Source organism: Prunus dulcis, chromosome 1 (assembly GCF_902201215.1).
Source record: "Prunus dulcis chromosome 1, ALMONDv2, whole genome shotgun sequence".
Lineage (NCBI taxonomy): Eukaryota > Viridiplantae > Streptophyta > Magnoliopsida > Rosales > Rosaceae > Prunus > Prunus dulcis.
This window is the reverse complement of record NC_047650.1, coordinates 37,202,223-37,216,269: the sequence shown is the minus strand read 5'-3', so window position 1 is coordinate 37,216,269 and position 14,047 is coordinate 37,202,223. Positions and strand designations below refer to the sequence as shown.

General features: G+C 38.4%; 2 protein-coding genes across 2 annotated transcripts; both read left to right on the top strand.

Annotated features, from left to right (window-relative positions):
- Window positions 1-8,265: 8,265 nt before the first annotated feature.
- On the top strand, window positions 8,266-10,640 carry LOC117616609 (probable receptor-like protein kinase At1g11050). The gene has a single exon (XM_034345981.1). It carries the CDS (start codon window positions 8,329-8,331, stop codon window positions 10,180-10,182), a length of 1,854 nt encoding a protein of 617 aa, XP_034201872.1. The 5' UTR covers window positions 8,266-8,328; the 3' UTR covers window positions 10,183-10,640.
- An 803-nt stretch (window positions 10,641-11,443) lies between these two features.
- Window positions 11,444-14,017, top strand: LOC117615775 (pentatricopeptide repeat-containing protein At1g77360, mitochondrial). The gene is made up of 2 exons (XM_034344926.1): window positions 11,444-11,550; window positions 11,938-14,017. The coding sequence occupies exon 2, from the start codon at window positions 11,970-11,972 to the stop codon at window positions 13,413-13,415; it is 1,446 nt and encodes a 481-aa protein (XP_034200817.1). The 5' UTR covers window positions 11,444-11,550; window positions 11,938-11,969; the 3' UTR covers window positions 13,416-14,017.
- The last annotated feature ends 30 nt before the right edge of the window (window positions 14,018-14,047 follow it).

The following is a 14,047-nucleotide window of genomic DNA, read 5'->3' as shown; positions in this document are numbered from 1 at the left end:
TTCTTTTTCTTTTTTCTTTGTCGGATGCTTTTTTCTGTATCAACTTTTTTTTGTTTGTTTTTTTGTTCTTTATCCAAATTATATAAAATAACAATTAAGATATATATACAGAGAGCTTCAATTGAGGAAACCCTCAACTTATTTGAGAAACACCTCTTGTAGGGCGCATTCTGGATTGTATTTCATTAATCCAAACCGTCCATTTTGTAGATACTCATTCAAAGATCATCTCTACAAAAAATCACTTGAATCCGATATCATTTGACTATTCAATTGAGTTATTGAAATTTTAGTACTTTCTTGAAGCACCGTGTTTATTGATTTTGTAAGACATAATTGGATGTCGAAACGGTTTCCGATTTGTCTAATTTTTTATAAGGATGATTTATGAATGAAAGACCTAAAAAATAGATTGTTTGAATCATTGAAAAAAAAATTATAGAGTACCCTAAAGGGTATTCCTCAAATAAAATTATTTAAGAAATCTTTTAATAGAAGGGGACTATAGGATCCGGATCCTCTGCTTTGATTTTCTCGACTATGGTCTGTTTTACTTTTGTTCTTTACATGCCACCTCATTAAAATTTAATATAAGGAACTTAAAAGTTGACATATCATCGTAAAAATAAAAAACTCATTTACTCCTAATTAAAAAAAGAAAAAAAATTCCCTAATCCAACTAACGGGAAAGTTAGCGTTCCTAGTCTTCTTTACTCCTCCTCCTTCCTGCATCACGTTCCGTCTTTCTTCATTTATTTTTTCCTCTTCTTTCCCCAAAAATCTTACCTCTCACTGAGATTTCTTTTCCCCAAAACCTCTGTAATCATAATCCCTCTTCTCTTTCCCATATCAAAAGAAAAAAATTATTCCATATTCATTGTTTGATGATGGTGGTTGTAGACATAGGAAGAAAGAAAAAAAAAAGTGATGATCAGAAGCATAAGAATACGAAAGTGGTAGATGAATTTGTTTATAAATTAATCAAAAGCAAAATTGAAACTTCCCTATCAAATGAACCAAAATTTATAAATTAATCGGAAGTAAAAGAGAACGTGATGCAGGAAGAAGAACCAAAGAAAAAAAGGACTCAGATGATTCTTATTATGTTCATACTTTTCTTGGTAATAATGTTTTTGTGTTCTAAGATTGGACACAGAAAAGAATGATGAGCGATAAGATTTGGGGGTGGGGGAAGACGTGCAGAGAAGGAAGAAGAAGAGAAAAAAAAACTGCTACAGCCGTTAAGTTTAGGCGTTAGTCAAGTTAGGGTTTTTTCATTTTTAATTAGGAGGAAATTGAAATTTTATTTTTAAGGAAGATGTGTCCAATTTAAGTCCCTTACATTAAATTTTAATGAGATGACATATGGAGAATAAAAATAAAACAGATCATAACAAAGAAGGGTAAATTGCACAAATGGTCCTCAAACTTGTATGCGAGGTACATTTTGGTCCCTAAATTAAATTATTAGTCCAAATGATACTTAAACTCTATGTTAATCGGCCATTTGATCAAACCGTTACATTTTCTGTGAGTTTTTAACGAGTCAACGCCAGTGATGGGGTCTAGGATGGGTATATGCGTCTTTTTAAATCTGAAAGGGTATATGCGTCTTTTTCAACCTCAATGTCTTCTCCTCCGATTAGCCAAACGTCGCATTCGGTTCGTGACAATCCGAAACCGAGGTGCGAAGGCAACAACAGAGAACCAGGGTGTTGGGGTTCCTATTTGGGGGTTTTGGGGGAATTTCTGGATTTCGATCATTGTGGATGCTCATCACTGATGGAGTTTGAGTTCCGTTGGGGTGGAGAGAATCCCAAATACGGTAAGGGAATATCTGTCTGTATTTTATATTCATCTTGTTTTGCAAATCGATGTTTTGTGTTTGCAAGTGTGTGGTCCAAGGTCAGTTTCTTTATGTTGAAAAGATACTGTGGCATTTTATTTTCTTTATGCTGGGATTGACTGCAAAGTATAGGTTTTTATGTTTGGTGTGGTCCCTTTGTTGTCTACTTCACACTTAATTCACTATTAGCATTGACTGAAACGGTTAAAAAAAATTAAAACCCTAAACCTGTAGCATTAGATAAAGGAGATGTGTGTGCAGCTAACTCTGAAATTTGATATGTACTGTTTGCAGATATCTGTGACAGAGTCACTCTTGAACTACACCATGGGGGTATGTTTGAAAATGGGGTTTATAAAGGTGGTAAGGTCTGTTATTTAGATAATGTTGTTGATGACTTTCTATCATTGCTGGATTTAAGGAAGATAGGGAAAGAGTTGGGGTATACAATAGATGTTTCGAAAATTGAGCAAACTATGGAGATTAGGTATAGAAAGGCTGGAGAAAAGGATGGTAACATATTGGAGCTTATTACCTCTGATAGTAAAGTAGTTGAAATGGTTGGATGCATGCCATGTAATAGGGTTCTTGTGTTGTACTATACAGATTTGGAAAATTCAAATGGTAATGGGCTTGGGACTCAAGCATCTGCTGCATGGCCTAGTTTGGATAGTGCAGAATATAACTATGATGCAGATGTAGAAAATCATGGGAAGGGTGTCACATGGCACGCATTCAATGAACCAGGGGATGCAGATGCATATGTAGAAGTTGGAAATGAAGAGGAAAATGAGGTTGCAGCAACTGAGAATGGAGAGGAAAATAAGGCTGCAGCAACTGAGAATGGAGAGGTTGGAAATGAAGGGGAAAATGAGGAAAATGATGCACAATTTGTGGATAGTGATTATGAATTCAGTGAACAAGAAGATGAGGTGCTTGTAGCTGAGAATGTGGTAGTTGGGGGCGCAAGTGGTGAGGCCAATGCAGGTGAGAACATTGGGCCTAGTGGTGAGGCCAATGCAGGTGAGAACATTGGGCCTAGTGTTCAGGCCAATGCAGGTGAGAATGTTGAGCCTACTGTTCAGCCCCATGGACATGAGACAGTTGGGCCTACTTATGATGCTCCAGGAGAGGTTTCATCAGATGGTGCTAACACATCGGATTTGGACACAGGAAGTGATGAAGAGGATCAGGATCAGGGTAATGGTGAGGAAAAGGGCAAAAGAAAGAAAAAGAAATTGCCAAAGTTGAAGGAGTACAGGAGAAAGGTGGATTTAAGGAATCCAGAGTTTAGGATGGGAATGCGATTTGCAAACAAAAAGGTTTTGAAAGAAGCTATGGAGGAGTATGCAATTCTACATGGCAAGTTGATAAAATTCAAAAAAAATGACAAAGTGAGGCTCCAGGTAGTATGTATGGGAGGACTGAAATGTCCATTTTATTTATATGCTTCAAAGATAGATAAGAGTGAATCTACATTTGTAATCAAGACTATGAGCCTAGAACACACTTGTGGGAGGGTCGACAAGTTGAAGTATGCCTCATCCAAGTGGCTTTGCAATAGGTATTCTAAGAAACTGAAGAAAGACACAGACTTGGATGTGAAATCATTGCAAGAGGATGTTTTGGATGATTATTGTATGAATGTCACAAGACATCAAATATATAGGGCCAAAAAGAGGGCCAAACTAATGATTGAAGGGAGTTACAAAGAACAATATGCTAGGTTAAGGGATTATGCAGAGGAATTGAAGAAGGCAAACAAAGGAAGTACAGTTGTAATTCAAACTGAACAAGTGGGGGCCCAAGCTATCTTTCTAAGGATGTATGTTTGCTTGGCTGGTTGCAGGCAATGATTTTTAGATGGATGCAGACCAGTTATTGGTCTTGATGGGTGCCATGTAAAAGGTCCTTATCCTGGCCAGATTTTGACAGCAGTTGGGGTGGATGGCAACAATGGCAGTTTCCCAATTGCTTATGCAGTTGTTGAGATTGAAAGCAAACAATCGTGGATCTGGTTTCTTAGGCTGCTGATTGAAGATCTAAAGATTACAAATGGTTTGTCATATGTCTTCATTAGCGACAAGCAAAAGGGACTCATACCTGCAATTGAGACTCTACTTCCAACTGTAGAGCACAGGATGTGTGTTAGACACTTATATAATAACTTTAGATCATCACACTCTGGTGTTGCTCTAAAACACATATTGTGGGCTGCAGCAAGAGCCACAACTATGCCTTGGTGGGAAGCAGAAATGGAAAATATGAAACAAGAGGATGAGGAAGCGTGGGAATGGCTCAGTAAGAGACCTGCAAAGAATTGGAGTAGATCTCACTTTGATACACGGTTTAAGTGTGATCTGTTGTTGAACAATCTTTGTGAAAGTTTCAATTCAGCAATAGTAGATGCAAGAGATCAGTCCATTTTGACTTGCTTGGAGAGGATAAGAGTTCTTGTGATGCTTAGGATGGCAAATAGAAGGGCTGCATGTCCGAAATGGAAACATCCAGTTGGGCCAAGAATCTTCAAGATAATTGAGAAAAAACAAGTTAGATGCCTCCACATGCATTCCTCGACTGGCAGGCTTGCAAACATATCAAGTGACCCACATGTATGGTGGAGAATTTGTTGTGGATCTTAGGGCAAGGACATGTTCTTGTCGGAGGTGGGATTTATGTGGGATACCATGTGGCCATGCAATTTCTGCAATTTTTCAAAGGGATGAAAGCCCCATTGATTATGTGGATGAATGTTACAAGCCTGCAACTTATATGAAGTCATATGGACCAATGATTTATCCCATCCCTTCAATGGATCAATGGGCTAAATCTGGGCATCCTCCAATACATCCCCCAACTGTTAGGGTACAGCCAGGAAGGCCCAAAAAAACTAGGTCCAAAGAACCTGCTGAAATTGTGGTACCACCACCCCCCCCACCACATCCAATGCCTCCAAATTATGTTCAACCAAGAGACAAGCTTAGAAGACTTTTTATTAAGATCACATGTAGGAGATGTGGTCAAAGTGGCCATAATAGGGCAACTTGTGACAGACATAGCTCAGAAAAGCAACAGGTAATTATTTATTATGCAAATTTAGAGTTGTTACATGTTTTGGAAGTAATAATTATTTGTGCTCTTGCAGGCAAATGCATCTTTTGCCCAAAAAGAGGTCCACACTGAGGGAGGGGCAGTTAGAGTGAGGGGCAGAGGCCGAGGAAGAGGAATAGCCAATAAGGCTCCAGCTGTTGCAAAAGAAGTTGCTACTTCTTCACAAAGTATACGTTTTTTGGGGTATTTTTCTTCAAATATGTTGTCTCACAAATCTGCAATTTAGTTGCGAACTTATATTGGTCCTCTTTGTTTAGGTGGCAAGAGGTATAAGAGGTTGGCCAAGAAGTATGCTAAGAGATATGGGAAAAAGGTTGGATAGAGGAACAGGAAGATTTAACGAGGCTCCAGCTGTTGCAACTGAAGTTGCTACTTCTTCACAACAAAGTGTATGTTGTTTGAGGTTTATTTTTCAAATATGCTCACTTATTTTTTTGCAATATAGTTCAGAACTTATATTGGTCCTCTTTCTTTAGTTGGCAAGAGGTGTGGGAAGAGGTTTGCCAAGAACTATGGTCAGAGGTTTGGCAAGAGGTTTGGCAAGAGGAGGAACATTCAAAAGGGCTGCTATTAGAAGAGAAACATTCAAAAGGCCTACAGAAGTTCTATCACAACCATAATCATTCACAAGGCAGGGGGAATCATATATATTTTGTGTAATTTGGGATGTGGATTTTGTTCAGGATATGCATTGTGGTTATGTAAAGGCCCTGCATTTTGGCTTACAGTACAAACAATAGGATCACAGCTTTTGGGATGTTATTTTGTGGATTTACACTCTGCCTTTTGGTTTAGGTTCTGTAATTTCAGATGTACTTTTATGGAATCACAGCTTGTGGATTAGAATTGACTCTACATATTGGTAATGGAATTGGTTTATGCTGTGCAATTTGGTTATGAAATTGGTTTTCGCTATGGGATTGGTTTTTGGTTATAGAATTGGTATTCATTTCTGGAATTGGTGTGGTTTTGGTTCTGGAATTGGTATTCATTTCTGGAATTGGTGTGGTTTTGGTTATGGAATTGTTTTACCTAAAATACTCCACAAACTATTTCATAGCTAACAAACACCACATTACATTCATAGCTAACAAACACCACATTACATTCATACCTCTAATCCCATTACAAACCTAAAAGGCCATTACAGACCTAACATTCATAGCTAAATCTTTCTACTCATCACAAAAATTACAAACAAACCCCATGAAAGGATCAAAGCAAACCCCAATTTCAATTGTCTCTGTCTACTCCATTCCAATTCCTTTTTTCCTTCAATAACAACACACACTTTCTCTTCCAATTTTTTCTTCTCTACTTCCACTAATCTCAGTTGCTCATCTCTTGCTCTAATTTCTTCCTCCATACCTCTGAGTCTTCTAAGCAATCCAGAAAGCACTTCCTTTCCTCTTGGACATGTTTCATTATCCAGCCATTCAAAGAAATGATGTCTTGTTTGGCTATTCTGCACATCAGTTGTTACACACAATCAATCAAAGCCCAGCACACCATTCAATTCTTCACTTAAACAAAACAAAACCCTTACTCTATCTTACCCGATTTTGGTCGCATGCCTCAAACCTTCTTCCCGGGTTCAGATCTGTCCATGAAGTGCGCCGTTTAATCTTCATCCCACAAAAGCAATACCCATTTGATCGAGTTGAATTTGTTGAGCTTTCAGACATCGCTACCTTCATTGAAGAAGAAGCTGAATTCATCGAATGACGCCTCTGTCGCTTCAAGAATTAGCTATTCTACATAATTTGGACAGTTTTACCCTTAAATTTCACGACAACATTGACGGAACCTAACGGTTGGATCAAATGGCCAATTAACATAGAGTTTAAGTATCATTTGGACTAATAATTTAATTTAGGGACCAAAATGTACCTCGCATATAAGTTTAAGGACTATTTGTGTAATTTACCCTAACAAAGAAAATCAAAGCAAAAAATCCGAATCCATATACATATAATATTATAGTCCCCCTGTCCGTGTTGAGCCAAAAAAGAAAGCGTGATTCCATTAATCTACAATAATTCTAAAAAGGAAAAATAATATAATAAGGACAACTGGGCATCCACCTCAACACAAGCAAGGCAAGTCGCAGAATGGCATCTCAAGTTCTCAACTGTTGTGTTGTGGCCCCCCCATCCTGATTTCAGCTGTTGCAAAATTTTCATCAGATGTTTGCTTCATAATCTTGGGTTTTAACTGCTGAGAGTCCTTGAGCAAGCTGCTGTATGATTAAAGCTTAATCAACTGACTTAATCCACAGTTGAAGATTAAAGCTTTTTTTGAAGAAGGTAATTAAATATTGCATCTAAGCAAAACTAGCACATTTTGATCATATTCATAAACCAAGAAATATGTTGGACATTGATATGTAACTTCCACAAAGTCAAACTGATCAGAGCTTAATTTAATTTTTAAATGTAGAAAGTAGGTAACACATTCTCATGAAAATTCATAAATAAAATAGTGTGAACTGGTGTGAAGACGTTGCTTCATTCATCATGCATCTAAAGCATGCACGTTTTTTATACGCAAGTTCTAGATAGAAGAATTCTGTTAAAACTTCCTTATCTTCTGTTTGTGTTTAATATTCTTGTAATCCGATGTATTAGAGCAATTCCAGCGGTATAGTTTGCCCCGAGTAAAAGGTGGCCTTAGTCCAGTTTGCAGCTTCCAGCGGGCTTCTACAGCCCGGGCAAATGGTGGGGACCACCAACTTAGGCAAGCCCAAAGGCAGAACGAGTCTGAGCTCGTGCTTAGGAGCAGTTGATGTTAGCAACAAAATTTTAAAAAAAATTTCTAAAAAAATTCAGAATTTTTTTAATAATAAATACTTAGTCATATTCTTCACTTCCCACACAAAAACTTTATACAAATTTCTATCATCATATCTCATGTGAATAGTATTTATTCTTGGGTTGCTATAATAATGAATGAAAACACAATAAGCTTTTTGCAATAGCTGATATTATTTACGTAAATAGTAACAATTCTTGTCTTGCTCTTGTCTTTTGCCATAACAAATGAATGAAAATGCTATTATATAAGCTCTCAATTTAAAGCAGGATTGAAATCGGTTTTTTAACAACATAAAATATCATACTATCTAGTCTCGTTTTACTGTTGTGCATATAAAAAACACGTGTACCAGCTGCATATATTTTTTTTTCCACACATATTGTGAGGACACGACTCCAATGGTTTAGCCGAAAGCAAAAGCTCAAACAAAAAAGGCGCACTTTGACCATCCGCCAGCCAATGTTGATAGTTCCCTGTTCAAACCCCAAAACTCTTTAATTACAGATCCAAATTGTCCTGACACCATTTTAGACAGAAAAAATCACAGGAAACCCAAGATGAGCAAGACGCGTTGCTCCCTTGTCTTCTTAATCTTCTCCATTATTTCCCACATTAATTCAGCCACTTCTTCATGCCCCATGGATCTCAACTATGTAGAAACCTTCCCATGGGACACTTCACTCTGCCTAGACCCCAATGGAAAACATTGCTGTCAAACCCTTCTCAGCCTCTTTGGCATTGGCCTTGCCCAGCACCTCAAAAGAACTTCAATGTTCCAATTACCCAATTCAAATATTTCATCTTCTTGTCTCTCAAATTTCCAAACCAGCCTCGCTGCCTTGTCTTTGGATCCTTCTATAGTCCCTTTGTGCTTTGAGAACTCAACCCAGTTTGTTGCTAGCCCTTCTAGCTGTGCTGGGATTGTAACAATCCAGGATTGGACTCAGAAGGTGGGCCCAATGAACCCATTGGACACTTCTTGCAAGGGAGACTTGGAGGGCCTAACAAGATGCAGCTCTTGTCTTGAATCTGGCATGAAGGTGAATTCTCAGTTGACTGGTCTTGACGCAAATGCCACCAAATGCTTTTACTTCACTGTGTTATATGCTGCAGGGATTGTTAATGAGTTGGGTCCAAGTGAACCCAGAACAGCTTCTTGCATTCTGGGCTTGCCTCTGTCTGGCTCAGCTGATAAGCAGTCAAATGATCAGTTGAGTAAGAAGACTTTGCTGAAATGGGTTTTTGGGGTCTTGGGGGCTCTGATTGGGATTTTGCTTGCTGTTGGGATTATAGTCCTGTATAGGAAATGGGATAAGAAAGAGAAACAAATTGCTCTTCATGAAGAATATGTGACCAGTTTTAGAACTAGCTTTCTGCCCAATTCAGGAGCAAAATGGTTTGCTGTATCAGAGCTTGAAAGAGCCACCAATGGATTTTCCCAGAAAAACATGATTGGCCAAGGTGGATATGGGGTTGTGTACAAAGGAACACTTTCTGATGGCACTTTGGTTGCAGTGAAGCATGTTCTTGATTTGGACTCAAAAGGGGATGAAGAGTTTTCAAATGAGGTCGAGATCATAAGCAAAATCAGGCACAGAAATCTTCTTTCCCTCAGAGGCTGCTGTGTCACAAGTGATGATTTGAAAGGCAAAAGAAGGTTCTTGGTTTATGATCTCATGTCAAATGGTAATCTCAGTGACCAATTGTGCAGCAGGCAGGGATTAAACTGGCCTCAGCGCAAGAGTATAATTCTTGATGTTGCCAAAGGGCTTACTTACTTGCACAATGGGCTCAAGCCTGCCATTTATCATAGAGACATAAAACCCACAAACATACTCTTGGATTCAGAACTGAAAGCAAAAGTTGCAGACTTTGGGTTGGCCAAGCAAAGTTCAGAGGGCCAATCTCACCTCACCACAAGGGTTGCAGGCACACATGGCTATTTGGCACCAGAATATGCTCTCTATGGACAACTAACAGAGAAGAGTGATGTTTACAGCTTTGGCATTGTGATTCTTGAAATCATGAGTGGGAGGAAAGTGCTGGAGACATCGAATAATTCGGGTTCAAATCCGTCCTTCGTTTTGATCACAGATTGGGCATGGATGGTTCTGAAGTCAGGGAAGGTGGAGGAAATTTTTGATGAGGCAATAAGAGAGAATGGACCAAAGGGTGTTATGGAGAGGTTTGTGCTTGTTGGGATTCTTTGTGCTCATGTTATGGTGGCATTTAGGCCTACAATTTCTGAGGCCCTCAAGATGTTAGAGGGTGACATTGATATTCCCAAATTACCAGATAGACCAATGCCTCTTGGTAATGAGTCTCATAGATCTTCCTTTGGGTTTTCTAGATTGTTGGCAAGTGAAGGATCAAGACCTAGATTTAGTAGTTCAAGCATGAGCACAACATAACATAGATTTGGAACTAATTTGGAAGGCCTAGTTTGGTGTGGTGCAAATAATTCTCAAATCAAACTCCAAAGGTGGTGGTTATGTGTGTGAATTTTCATATTTCTTTCATTTTCTTTCATCATTTTGAGATATTTATTTGTGTATATATATATATATACATTTGCAATTCTTTTTGCAGCAACAAAATCCAAGTTGTTGTTCTTTTTTAATTTCTATTTGTTTTTGGTCAGAATCGAAGTCTAATTTTGTAGGTTGGGTTTTAGTCTGGTCAAAGACTCATCAAAGCCCTGGACCAAAAAAGAGAGACTCAAAGTGGTATGTACTTTGCACACGGATTCTACGGAGTAAGGTTGCATGCGTTTTGCATGTAGATTTTGACTATTGTAAAGTAAAAAAGCATAACAGGATTGCAACATCATTTATAAGTAAAATAGGAAACATTTATAGGAGGTTTTTTATTTTTATTTTTCAATGAGAATTGAATTCAAGACATTTTCCAATTAAGTGGAGAATAATGTTATAGACTGCAAGAGGCTTGTAGCTCAAGTTGTTAAGAGTATTTATCTCTACACCTGAGGTCCTAAGTTTGATTTCTCACCCTCTCAATATTGCTTATATTGAAAAAAAATATTATTAAACCAAATGTCCAAAGACATTCATAGAAAGTTCAAAAGTTGGTGTGGTAATACTGAGATCCAAAATTCAAGCAAATATATTTCCTTAAAGTACTCTTTTAAAAATTCGATTTCATTTTAATTGAACAATATTTTTCTTTATGCTATGAGGTTGATAGATTGAATTCGGAATCTCTTAAAACATGTACATGAACTTTTATTTATTTATTTTTATAGTATAAGCGATAATTTAAACTAGACCGAAGGGTGATTTCTCATACACACGCAACTATGATGTTGTGGAGATTTGAACCTGAGAACTCTTATATGCAAATCAAGACCACTTTTCACTGAGCTAGACTCCGTTGACGAACTCTTTTACTTTTAAAAAGTCAAAGACAAAGGCAAAGGTGGAGAAATTTTATATTTACTTTTTAATTTAATTTTCCACATTTTACGTTTGTTGGGCTGAAGGGCTTGAACTCCACTTCATCTTGGCCCGTGTTTAATTCTTGCAAATTGCAAATGCATGTGTTTTTTTTATCAAACGACATAAATTCATACGTCGTTTTGCAATCCCGTACGTACGCTGCGTTTCATAGCTCGAGAACCCGAGAACAAACACACGCACTCCCTCTGCTGAGGAGAAAGAGAGTAGACCCAGCTGCTAACTGAAACTGACAGTGCGTCGAGCTCTCCCGCCAATACGACGACGTCTACAGTCCTTAGAAGAAACGCATACAAAACTATCAAAGTGGGTTTGCTTCGCCTCTCTCTCTCTCTCTCTCTCTCTCTCTCTCTCTCTCTCTCTCTCTCGCTTGATTTTCTGTTCTTTTGAATAATTTGCTGGAAGATTTTAGCTGAAATTATGTGAGTCTCATCTTCATCTCTGAGAAAACGTAAGAAATGCAAATTGAATTGCAGGAATTTCCGAAAATCTTAACCCCAAGTCCAAACCCAATACTCCATCATTTTTATTTTTGTAATTTTCTTCTTTATATAAATTAAATTAATTGGTCCTATAAAGCTTCATGTTTGTGTGAATAATGCAATTTGGTGACGTAGTTCAAGAGAATTCAGGTTATGTTATTTTAATATTAAATATGCTTGATGTCACTGATTTTAGTTCTCAATGCTTCAGGCGGCTTGGTTCTCAATTGGGTTTCCAAAAATATGATTTTCAAAATACAAAAATGTGGGGAAAGATTGTGTCTTGGATGGAGGATGCTGTCCGGGAAGTACAGTTCAAGTGAACACATAAGGCAATTTTCTGACCCAACCAAAGCAATATGCAAAATCATGATGTCTTGCCCAACACTTGCACTTGATACTGCCCTTGACCAAAGTGGGATCAGAATTTCACCTGAAATGGTAGAGGAAGTTCTCATGAGATTCCAGAATGCTGGTATGGTTGCATACCGATTCTTCGAATGGGCAGGGAAGCAGCGGAATTACACGCATAGCGTGAAGGCTTACCATGCCATGATTGAGTCTTTGGCCAAGATAAGGCAGTACCAGATCATGTGGGAGCTTGTGAACTCAATGAGGGCCAAGAGAATGCAGAACATGGAGACATTTAGCATAATTATGAGGAAGTATGCTAGAGCCCAGAAGGTTGAAGAAGCGCTTTATACATTTAACGTTATGGAAAAGTACGATTGTGCTCCGAATTTAGCAGCGTTCAATGGCCTGCTGAGTGCTTTGTGTAAGTCCAAGAATGTAAGGAAGGCTCAGGAGATTTTTGATAAAATGAAGGATCGGTTTGAGCCAGACTCGAAGACTTATAGTATATTGATTGATGGGTGGGGAAAGGATCCGAATTTGCCTAAGGCAAGGGAGGTCTTTAGAGAAATGACTGATGCTGGTTGTAATCCTGATATAGTGACTTATGGTATCATGGTTGATGTTCTTTGTAAGGCAGGGAGAGTGGATGAAGCGATTGAGATCGTTCGGGGCATGGATGATAGTGGTTGTACACCTACATCTTTTATTTACAGCGTTTTGGTGCACACATATGGGGTGGAACACAGGATTGAAGATGCTGTTGACGCATTCTTGGAGATGGAAAGGAATGGAATCAAGGCTGATGTGGTGGTGTATAATGCCTTGATTGGTGCCTTTTGTAAGGCTAACAAGTTCAAGAACGTGTATAGGGTCTTAAATGATATGGATTCCAAAGGTGTTAAACCCAATTCAAGGACCTGCAATATCATTTTGAATAGCTTGATTGATCGTGGAGAGACTGATGAGGCATTTAGTGTCTTTCGTAAAATGATCAAACTATGTGAGCCTGATGCAGATACGTATACGATGATGATAAAGATGTTTTGTGAGAAAGATGAGCTAGAGATGGCTCTCAAAGTCTGGAAGTACATGAAGCAGAGGCGGTTTGTGCCGAGCATGCATACATATTCCGTCCTTATAAATGGATTGTGTGAGAAGGGCAATACTTCAAAGGCTTGTGTCTTTTTGGAAGAGATGATAGAGAAGGGGATTCGGCCAGCAGGTGTGACATTTGGGAGATTAAGACAGTTGCTGATAAAAGAAGGAAGAGAAGATGTACTCAATTTTCTAAATGAAAAAATCAATCTCCTGGTCAAGGAGCCTTTATTTGATTGAGGTTTCAAGACTGACAACTGAGAAAACTTGTAATGTTTGATATTCTCAATCCAACACTGACGAGTTCTGGAGTTGTATTTGGCATCGGAGAGCCAAGTTGTCTCTAATAGCCTATTTGTGACTGCCTTGCAAGTTTACAGAAAGAAATCAAGAGGAACAGCAAGTGGTTCCGTCACCCGCAGCATCAAAGGGAACAGCCTTGGAGCTACAAGTGTTTCAACTGTATATGCCACAACTGAAGCAAAAGCAAAGGGTATAACAATTACCTGGCCTTGCACAAAAAGTAAGCACAAAGATATCTTCAAACTCTAGCTAGGGCAAATTTGAAGCATTTCAGAGGCCGTGGGATATTTTCCGAGGCATAAGCATATGCGTGAGTCCCAATGGTGTACGTGTTCTGACAATCAGCTACGGTCTGTCAGATCATCCGTGTACGGATTGAAGAACGTTAATGAACCTTTTTCAACATGCTAGTGGTTGTATTATATTTTAGGTTGTGTTTGGTTTTCAGATGGTTGTCTCATCTCTATCAAGACGGGTCTTTGTGAAACGGGTTTAAACTAGTAAGTTAATCTTTATGCCACCATGTTGATCAGGAAGAAGTCACCTAAGCAATTGCTAATTAGAGTTAA

Excerpts from the sequence above, each read along its gene's own strand:
- LOC117616609 (XM_034345981.1), top strand. The coding sequence starts at position 8,329 with ATGAGCAAGACGCGTTGCTCCCTTGTCTTCTTAATCTTCTCCATTATT.
- LOC117615775 (XM_034344926.1), top strand. The coding sequence starts at position 11,970 with ATGATTTTCAAAATACAAAAATGTGGGGAAAGATTGTGTCTTGGATGG.